The following is an 11,462-nucleotide window of genomic DNA, read 5'->3' as shown; positions in this document are numbered from 1 at the left end:
TGTCCATTGTTTTCTAAGCCATATTTGTCCCAGGACAATTTTGGCAATGCAGAGAAAAAAGATAGAGAGAATGAGCAATTGGGTTATTTGAGGTTCATTGAAGGCTACATGACAAATGCAAGGGACATTTCATATAAAAAGCACACAGGTTTTATTGCATATCAATTTCATGTATAAATTCTTCAGAATATTGGAAAGATTACATGTGGTATCCATTTTTATCATCAGAATCATATCATTTCAATTACATTTCTTCAATAATCACAAGCATAAAAAAAATTGCAATTTCAGAATTGATCCATGTTATTCTACAATCCTTTCATTTTTTTTATTACATCTCTCTGCCACAAGCTTTTTTGTAGTCATTTAAGAACCACCTGCCCAATACATTTGTATTGTATTGGTTGGATGTCAAACCTACTAACCCAACCACGTACAATAAGTGCATCTACAGATTCATTTATTTAAAAAATTTAATTTTTAAATTTAAAATACACATTTTACAAATGGACATCATTATGACTGCTAAACACGTCATGCACAATATATATTTTTTATAAACATAACAGAGGTGATACAACTCAGATTCAAATGAAACGAGCACCATCCATTTAACCCATTTCTTTTCATTGAATGTTTTGGACATAATGCAACATTGTTTGTGAAAATACTATAGACTGGTTAGCTGAAAACATAATGAAAACGATGAGCGCGCTTCAATGGGGCAGACGTCTGTGTGTTGTGATTCTGGATGGCCACATAGCTAGCTAGCAACAATGACAAGAAGCTGACATGTGAATCGTGGGTGACTCGTTTCAGCTAGTTTTACCTTGTTCTTGATACCATGTCTTTGTTTTGAGGTGTTTTGATTGATGACACTTCTATGTTAATATGGCAAAAAAAATTGCCAGCTAGCTAAGCAACAACTCTAACTATGTATTTGAGAGACAGCAATGTGATCTTTGACTTCAATGTGGATCCATAACAGCGCACACTTATTACAGTAGTACATTTCCACAAACTTCAAAGTTTCCTTTCAAATGGTACTAAGAATATGCATATCCTTGCTTCAGGTCCTGAGCTACAGGCAGTTAGATTTGGGTATGTTATTTTAGGAAAACATTTCCTTAAGAGGATTTATGCAGCAAAACTAGTATCACCCTGCCACCTGCTGACAAAACAAATGATTACAGTGCTTCAATTAGATGTAGATGTTTTTCCCAAGGTCATCATTATTTTAAGTGAGGCCAGTCAGGTTTACTCCTCACAGTACAGTAAATGTGTTATGCTGGGTGTTAAAACCCCAAACAGACAATACATACATCTCAGACACAGCTGAAGTAAGGGGTGAATTATCAAGCTATTTTTATTTTTTTATTTAACTAGGCAAGTCACTAGAGTCAATACTACTTACAGAACAATTTGACCCTGAGAGTAAAGCTATTTCAAGTAAGGTAGGTTAGCCTAGTGGTTAGAGCGTTGGACTAGTAACTGGAAGGTTGCAAGTTCAAACCCCCGAGCTGACAAGGTACAAATCTGTCGTTCTGCCCCTGAATAGGCAGTTAACCCACTAGGCCGGCATTGAAAATAAGAATTTGTTCTTAACTGACTTGCCTGGTTAAATAAAGGTTCAAAAAAAATATTTTAAAAAGTCAGTGCTATCCGGGGTCCTTGGGACGTCCATACCCTTACCTTAGCCATTTTACATTTCAATTTCAATGGAATTGAAGGATCCCGGATAGCGCAGACCCTTCAACTAAAGAGTGGAAATATGATGGCATGGTACACTGTAGTTGGACACTATCTGACAAACGTCTATTTTATCTATGACGGGGCATTCTGAGACGTTCTTTTCTACAACCACATGGTCACATTTAAAAATAAGAATTCCTACAAAATGAAACCATTCATGCAGAATCGGAGCACTGATAAACTGGTTAAGTTAACATATTGATGGGATTTATTGTAGAGTAAAATTGATTTGCTCAAACTTAGGATAAATTACAAGCTTACAATACAATGCCCTGGCATCTAACTCACCTGACAATCATAGTAAAGGCTGCAATTTCCAAAATAGCCAAAGTAAGAATTCAACCACCTTGAACACAAAACTCTCAGCATACTGGTTGCATTGGTTCAACTGAAGCGAGAATCATCAAACCACACGATAGACACAACATTGCAAACATGATCTAAATCAGTGGTTCCCAACCTTTCCCAGTTATTGTACCACCAACTGAATTTTGCTCTGCCCGTAGTACCACTGAAGTACCCCTTCATGTGCATTTTACCAGTAGGCCCATAGTCTCCTCAAGTACCCCCTGTGGATAGACCAAGTACCCCCCAGGGGTTCTAGTACCCCTGGGTGGGAACCACTGATCTAAACAATCTAGAATTACCATGTCACTATAAATAAAAGCATCTGATTTCAAGGTTTCTTTCCAATTTGGCACACTGGTCTTTACACAAAAAAGCATTGAAACCAAGACTCACAATCTCACTTGCGTTTCGATTCACTTTCATTCCTTCAGCAACAAGTAAAAGAGAGAGAGAAAAAAATACTTTTCAGTTGTCACTTGTCTCCAATCGTGACCCCAAAATGTTTACCCAAATAAATAGAATCCACCCAGTCTTTAAATGACATATAGAAGAAGGTAATCACATCATCTTTGACAGCTATGAAAACCCCTTGAAAAATAAATGCTTGTCAGAGAACAAAACCTTTTCTACGGGTTATTTGGCACATACCACTCTTGCCATGAACGTCCAGGTTATTTTGTACATCATACAACAATATCACACAATTTTGGCCCTTCACTATTTATATATTTATATTAACATTTGAGCACGGAGGTGCCTAAAACGAGACAATACTGTTTATCAAAAAGCAAAACACAAAATGGAATCAAGTTAACAAATGAGCAAAATAAAATACGTTATCCGCTACTCTAACCAATGGTTGTCAATTTAAAATCTCTTGCTCACCAGATAACTGTTGAAGGCGAGACTTTGTCCTCTGTAATGCACATTACATGTTGGGGGTGGGTCAACCTCCATGATATCATCGTCCTGTACTTTCTTTATAAACCAGAGTGCCGTTTCCTGCGGTAACATTCAGCATTGTGGTATTACTGATTTCAAACAGGAATGAAGAGTGGGGAGTCATTTGATAAGATGAGGAGGATGGGGGGGGGGGGGGTTCTTTGGGTGAACGAGCTAGTACTCCCCCATTATGTGTTGATACTTTTGCTCCTCCCAACGAGTGAGAAGAGCGCCCCCCTATGGACATGCAATGCACATATTCCAGACCTACTGTCACTGTATATGAAGCTATTGAGAAATTGCTGTTGTAGACTGTGTAGAATAGACGTTTTGCTCCCCTAGTAATGCAGGGGCATACTGAAGCGTGACTGTCTCTGAGAGTTCAACTAGAGGGCTTCGCTGGAATGGAGTGGGGTGGTCCTTCCTGGGACGTCCTTCGACCCTCTACACGGGCGGAGCAGTGCTACTTTGATCTCTGCCTGTAAGTGTCTATCTGAGAGGCCCCTCGTACACACACACACACTCACACACAGAAGGGCAGGAGCCACAAATCCTCTCTCTTCTCAGGCCAGGACTATGTGATGTTGAGTTCTCCTCCGCAGTAGGCTTCATCCCTCCTCCTAACTCTCTTAGATGTGTCTGAGTGGGTACAAACTGCTCGTCCCGGACGGCCCCCCTCCCATGCTCAGCCAGGCATCCAGTGAGTTCTGGGAGGATGCGTGCAAGGGGTTGTTCTCCGACAGAGAAAGCATCATTGTATAACCCTGGAGGAGACAGAGAAACAACAAAAAGACACCACCGTTGTTCAGAAACCATTTTGTGAGTCTCCGAGTTAATTGTTAGCCAATCAAACGTGGGTGTCATTATTGTCAATAAAACCCAAGAGCTGTTCCGTCTCGGATTAGGAGCGTCACTTTAACCATTGCAACATGTCTTGGCATGCAAGAGGTCAAAGGTGAGAGAGCACTGTGATGCTGCTGCTTGGAGAGTAGTTAGATGAGAGGTTTAGAAAAGAGGGAGAGAGTTAATAGCTCAGTTAGTAGGTAAGCTAAGAGAGGGGAGAGCATGTCAACGAGAATAAATACTGGTTGTTATTCACGGACTTTCATCCCGACACTCCATAAAGCCACATTGAACAACCTGGAGTCGTGTTTTGGCCTGGTTGTCATGCATTTTCCTCATTGTCTTTTTCTATTTCCCCTTACCGAACTCAAGCCTTTGGACGGACGTTCAAAATGATTTGCCACTTGCTGACTCCATCCTGGTAGCCCAGTGGTTAGAGCCAGTAACCGATCAACAGTAATCAGTTACTGTTGGACTAGTAAACGAAAGATTGCTGGATTCAATCCCCGAGCTGACAAGGTAAAAATCTGTCGTTCTGCCCCTGAGTAAGGCAGTTAACCCACTGTTCCCCGGGCGCCGAAGATGTGGATGTCGATTAAGGCAGCCACCCATACCTCTCTGATTCAGAGGGGTTGGGTTAAATGAGGAAGACACATTTCAGGTGAATTCATTCAGTTGTACAATGGAATAGGTATCCCCCTTCCTTCTCTCTTTTTATACGGGAGTCCACCTACCTGAGTTTTAACATGTCTGTACAGAGTCTCTTTCAGGGTTTCTGACTCGAGTGAGCTGGTGTTAAAAATGACTTTAACATCAAAGGGGGGCTCCTCGCCATTGTTAGCCTTATGCAGGTCCAGACCGTTGGGGAAGCTGGGTAGGCCCTCCAGGTCTAATAGCCCACCATCCTCCTCTGTACACCATTGTTGGCCTTATGCAGGTCCAGACCGTTAGGGAAGCTGGGTAGGCCCTCCAGGTCTAATAGCCCACCATCCTCCTCTGTACACCCACAGCAGCACCGGGGGAAGGGGAGGGGAAGAGCAGGGAGGAAGGATAAAGGGGAGGGGTAAGGTGAGAGGAGAGGGGATGATGGAGTAAGTAAATAGAGAAGACGGGGAGGGAGGGATAAAGATAGGGACGGGGTAAGGAGAGGTTGTGGAGGAGGAAGGGGAAGGTGCAGTGAGGGAGGGGGGGAAGGTGCAGTGAGGGAGGGGGGGGGGGGGGTTGTCCTCAGTTAGCCTAACCAATACTATCTTGTAACTCGATGGATGTACTTTCGATGGTGCATGCATGGGGGACAGATGGATGGATGGATGGATGGAGATGGACGAATGGGATAGATGGTATGGAGTTGTTGTCTGAAAACAGTTCACACTACTACCGCTGAAAACCAACTTGACTGCTTAGCCTAATGGTTGTGTTTTTGTATTATGATTGTGACCTAATACTAAGCTTATCCTTTCCATCGGCCCTATGCAGTGGTGTAGAGGTGCCTGGAGAAGTGGGTCCTGTGTGAAGAAAAGGCGCCCTGTGTGAAAAATCCTATGTTTTCCTATAGATTTTTCAGATGTACACTCTCAAAGTGACACCCCAAAAATTATTATAATAATCCTTAAACCATTTTTGAGGTCTGGAAAAAATCTAAAATATATATTTTTGGAGGGTGTAGTTGCCCTTTAATTCAATTGAGCAAAACAAAGGCCCTCCCCATTGATACAAATGGGCATTATATCATTCTGTCAGGTAGGCCAACATTATGTTCAACATTTAATTGGGAAGGTTTTTTGGGAAAGCCTTTAGAAATGTTCATGCAAACAGTAAATGATGACTGAAATGGCCATTGAAAATAGCCTACGAACCAAGATGATGGACCAACCTTATTCAATCGGTTTGCATACCCATTGTTGCCTTAGCGAGCGTTTATTGGTAGAAGGTGAAACATCTTTCCTACCTACCAGCTACTGATGTCATTCTTCTGTGAGCTGCTCCATGACACAACCTTTTGAGAGCTGCACTCTTGCTGCTATTTGCGAGTGTGAATATATTTCATGTGCTTTGCGACTGTGTAGGCTATTTTGTGCATAATTTCTTTGATACGCAACAGTAGGGAGGAAGAAGTGAGTATAGGCAATGCCCACTGAGAAAAAGGTGGGGAAACCTGCACTACATCACTGGCCCTTTGTGTTTCACAGAAAGTGCGCTCTTTGACCTATTTGAGTGTGCTGGTAATAAAATGTGCTGTCCATTCAGCATCAAGACCCTGTCACACACTGAAGGCTCAATACTGGGGAAACAGGTATATAACATTTTTTTTAGTAGGCAAGTCCATTAACAAATTCTTATTAACAATGATGGTCTAGCAACAGTGGGTTAACTGCCTTGCTCAAGGGCAGAACAACAGATTTTTTACCTTGTCAGTTCAGGGATTTGTTCTAGCAACCTTTCAGTTGCTGGCCCAATGCTCTAACCACTAGGCTACCTGCCCCATCTCCCCTTACTAATAAGGGCAGGTAGTGTAGTGTGCAACTTTCTAACAATTTCCCCCACTCTTCCTTACCAGTGAGTAAAGGAAATTCTAACAAAGTTTGAAGATATTTTTCAACTAAAGTAAAGGACAGTTGTAGATATGTGGTAGTCGTGGAGTAGGGGCCCGAGGGCACACAGTGTGTTGTGAAAGGAACTAGGAACTAATGGGGATCCATAATAAATCCCAGGAAGAGTAGCTGCTGCCTTGGCAGGAACTAATGGAGATCCATAATAAACCCCAGGAAGAGTAGCTGCTGCCTTGGCAGGAACTAATGGGGATCCATAATAAACCCCAGGAAGAGTAGCTGCTGCCTTGGCAGGAACTAATGGGGATCCATAATAAACCCCAGAAAGACTAGCTGCTGCCTTGGCAGGAACTAATGGGGATCCATAATAAACCCCAGAAAGAGTAGCTGCTGCCTTGTCAGGAACTAATGGAGATCCATAATAAATACACATACAGTAATGTTATGGGTAAAGTAGGAATCCCAGGTTTCAATAGACAATAAGATATTCATGTTTTAAGAAAGGAGTATGTATTTCAAAAAAAATTGTATTTGTCACATGCTCCGAATACAACAGGTGTAGGTAGACCTTACGGTGAAGTGCTGAATACAACAGGTGTAGGTAGACCCTACGGTGAAATGCTGAATACAACAGGTGTAGGTAGACCTTACGGTGAAATGCTGAATACAACAGGTGTAGGTAGACCTTACGGTGAAATGCTTATTTACAAGCCCTTAACCAACAATGCAGGTCTAAGAAAGAAAAAATATGGAAAAAATGAATAAAAGTAATAAATAATTAAAGAGCAGCAGTAAAATAACAATAGCGAGGCTATATACAGGGGGTACCGGTACAGAGTCAATGTGTGGGGGCACTGATTAGTCAAGGTAATTGAAGATATATGTACATGTAGGTGGAGTTATTGGGGGAGGGTGGAAATACAAATAGGCTGGGTGGCAATTTGATTAGATGTTCAGGAGTCTTATGGCTTGGAGGTAGAAGCTGTTTAGAAGCCTCTTGGACCTAGACTTGGCGCTCAGGTACCGCTTGCCGTGCGGTAGCAGAGAGAACAGTCTATGACTAGGTTGGCTGGAGTATTTGACCATTTTTAGGGCCTTCCTCTGACACCGCCTGGTATAGAGGTCCTGGATGGCAGGAAGCTTGGCCCTGGTGATGTATTGGGCCGTACACACTACCCTCTGTAGAGCCTTGCGGTCAGAGGCCGAGCAGTTGCCGTACCAGGCGGTGATGCAACCAGTCAGGAGGCTCTTAATGGTGCAGCTGTAGAACCTTTAGATTTTTTTTTGCAATGAATGAATGGAAGCTGATCTTTTTTTGTTTTTACTGCGCTGGTCTTGGCTGTCCGAGACCAAGTCAAGACCAAGTAAAATCTTCCTGACACCAAGACAAGACCAAGTAAAATATTCCTGACACCAAGACAAGACCAAGTAAAATATTCCTGACACCAAGACAAGACCAAGTACAATCTTTCTGACACCAAGACAAGACCAATACACTCTATGTGAACTTGAGACAGGTACAAAACTGACCGACACTGATAGGGACAGAAAGACAGGTACAAAACTAACCGACACTGATAGGGACAGAAAGACAGGTACAAAACTGACCGACTCTGATAGGGACAGAAAGACAGGTACAACACTGACCGACACTGATAGGGACAGAAAGACAGGTACAAAACTGACCGACTCTGATAGGGACAGAAAGACAGGTACAACACTGACCGACACTGATGGGGACAGAAAGACAGAAAGACAGGTACAACACTGACCGACACTGATGTGGACAGAAAGACAGGTACAACACTGACCGACACTGATAGGGACAGAAAGACAGGTACAACACTGACCGACACTGATAGGGAAAGAAAGACAGAAAGACAGGTACAACACTGACCGACACTGATAGGGACAGAAAGACAGGTACAACACTGACCGACACTGATAGGGACAGAAAGACAGGTACAAAACTGACAGACACTGATAGGGACAGAAAGATAGGTACAACACTGATCGACACTGATAGGGACAGAAAGACAGAAAGACAGGTACAACACTGAGCGACACTGATAGGGACAGAAAGACAGGTTCAACACTGACCGACACTGATAGGGACAGAAAGACAGGTACAACACTGACAGACACTGATAGGGACAGAAAGACAGGTACAACAGTGACCGACACTGATAGGGACAGAAAGACAGGTACAACACTGACCGACACTGATAGGGACAGAAAGACAGGTACAACACTGACCGACACTGATAGGGACAGAAAGACAGGTACAAAACTGACAGACACTGATAGGGACAGAAAGACAGGTACAACACTGACCGACACTGATAGGGACAGAAAGACAGAAAGACAGGTACAACACTGACCGACAATGATAGGGACAGAAAGACAGGTACAACACTGACCAACACTGATAGGGACAGGAAGACAGGTACAACACTGAACGACACTGATAGGGACAGAAAGACAGGTACAACACTGACCGACACTGAGAGGGACAGAAAGACAGGTACAACACTAACTGACACTGATCGGGACAGAAAGACAGAAAGACAGGTACAACACTGACCGACACTGATAGGGACAGAAAGACAGGTACAACACTGACCAACACTGAGAGGGACAGAAAGACAGGTACAACACTAACCGACACTGATAGGGACAGAAAGACAGGTACAACACTGACCGACACTGATGGGGACAGAACGACAGAAAGACAGGTACAACACTGACCGACACTGATAGGGACAGAAAGACAGGTACAACACTGACTGACACTGATAGGGACAGAAAGACAGGTACAAAACTGACAGACACTGATAGGGACAGAAAGATAGGTACAACACTGACCGACACTGATAGGGACAGAAAGACAGAAAGACAGGTACAACACTGACCGACAATGATAGGGACAGAAAGACAGGTACAACACTGACCGACACTGATAGGGACAGAAAGATAGAAAGACAGGTACAACACTGACCGACACTGATAGGGACAGAAAGACAGGTACAACACTGATCGACACTGATAGGGACAGAAAGACATGTACAGAACTGACCGACACTGATATGGACAGAAAGACAGGTACAACATTGACCGACACTGATAGGGACAGAAAGACAGGTACAACACTGACCGACACTGATAGGGACAGAAAGACAGGTACAACACTGACCGACACTGACAGGGACAGAAAGACAGGTACAACACTGACCGACACTGATAGGGACAGAAAGACAGGAAGACAGGTACAACACTGACCGACACTGATAGGGACAGAAAGACAGGTACAACACTGACCGACACTGATAGGGACAGAAAGACAGGTACAAAACTGACCGACACTGATAGGGACAGAAAGACAGGTACAACACTGACCGACACTGATAGGGACAGAAAGACAGAAAAACAGGTACAACACTGACCGACACTGATAGGAACAGAAAGACAGGTACAAAACTGACCGACACTGATAGGGACAGAAAGACAGGCACAAAACTGACAGACACTGATAGGGACAGAAAGATAGGTACAACACTGACCGACACTGATAGGGACAGAAAGACAGAAAGACAGGTACAACACTGACCGACACTGATAGGGACAGAAAGACAGGTACAACACTGACCGACACTGATAGGGACAGAAAGACAGGTACAACACTGACCGACACTGACAGGGACAGAAAGACAGGTACAACACTGACCGACACTGATAGGGACAGAAAGACAGAAAGACAGGTCCAACACTGACAGACGCTGATAGGGACAGAAAGATAGGTACAACACTGAACGACACTGATAAGGACAGAAAGACAAAAAGACAGGTACAACACTGACCGACACTAATAGGGACAGAAGGACAGGTACAACACTGACCGACACTGATAGGGTCAGAAAGACAGGTACAACACTGACCGACACTGATAGGGACAGAAAGACAGGTACAACACTGACCGACACTGATAGGGACAGAAAGACGGAAAGAAAGGTACAACAATGACCGAGACTGATAGGGACAGAACGACAGGTACAACCCTGACCGACACTGATAGGGACAGAAAGACAGGTACAACACTGACCGACACTGATAGGGACAGAAAGACAGGTACAAAACTGACAGACACTGATAGGGACAGAAAGACAGGTACAACACTGACCGACACTGATAGGGACAGAAAGACAGAAAGACAGGTACAACACTGACCGACAATGATAGGGACAGAAAGACAGGTACAACACTGACCAACACTGATAGGGACAGGAAGACAGGTACAACACTGAACGACACTGATAGGGACAGAAAGACAGGTACAACACTGACCGACACTGATAGGGACAGAAAGACAGGTACAACACTGACCGACACTGATAGGGACAGAAAGACAGGTACAAAACTGACAGACACTGATAGGGACAGAAAGATAGGTACAACACTGATCGACACTGATAGGGACAGAAAGACAGAAAGACAGGTACAACACTGAGCGACACTGATAGGGACAGAAAGACAGGTTCAACACTGACCGACACTGATAGGGACAGAAAGACAGGTACAACACTGACAGACACTGATAGGGACAGAAAGACAGGTACAACAGTGACCGACACTGATAGGGACAGAAAGACAGGTACAACACTGACCGACACTGATAGGGACAGAAAGACAGGTACAACACTGACCGACACTGATAGGGACAGAAAGACAGAAAAACAGGTACAACACTGACCGACACTGATAGGAACAGAAAGACAGGTACAAAACTGACCGACACTGATAGGGACAGAAAGACAGGCACAAAACTGACAGACACTGATAGGGACAGAAAGATAGGTACAACACTGACCGACACTGATAGGGACAGAAAGACAGAAAGACAGGTACAACACTGACCGACACTGATAGGGACAGAAAGACAGGTACAACACTGACCGACACTGATAGGGACAGAAAGACAGGTACAACACTGACCGACACTGACAGGGACAGAAAGACAGGTACAACACTGAC

At 43.8% G+C, this 11,462-nt stretch overlaps 1 protein-coding gene across 1 annotated transcript in view; it reads right to left on the bottom strand.

Moving 5' to 3' along the window:
* Positions 1 to 1,214: 1,214 nt before the first annotated feature.
* Positions 1,215 to 11,462, bottom strand: part of LOC110491048 (histone-lysine N-methyltransferase PRDM16) — a 135,281-nt gene continuing 125,033 nt past the window's right edge. The window contains exon 14 of the mRNA XM_090201595.1: positions 1,215 to 3,806. Coding sequence (XP_090057721.1) covers positions 3,794 to 3,806 — 13 coding nt within the window. The 3' untranslated portion in view covers positions 1,215 to 3,793. The remainder of the gene's footprint in view (positions 3,807 to 11,462) is intronic.

Source organism: Oncorhynchus mykiss, chromosome 16 (assembly GCF_057628025.1).
Source record: "Oncorhynchus mykiss isolate SJ-2025 chromosome 16, ASM5762802v1, whole genome shotgun sequence".
In the NCBI taxonomy this organism is placed as follows: domain Eukaryota; kingdom Metazoa; phylum Chordata; class Actinopteri; order Salmoniformes; family Salmonidae; genus Oncorhynchus; species Oncorhynchus mykiss.
Note: the sequence above shows the minus strand (reverse complement) of the source record. Positions and strands in the feature narration are given on the sequence as shown.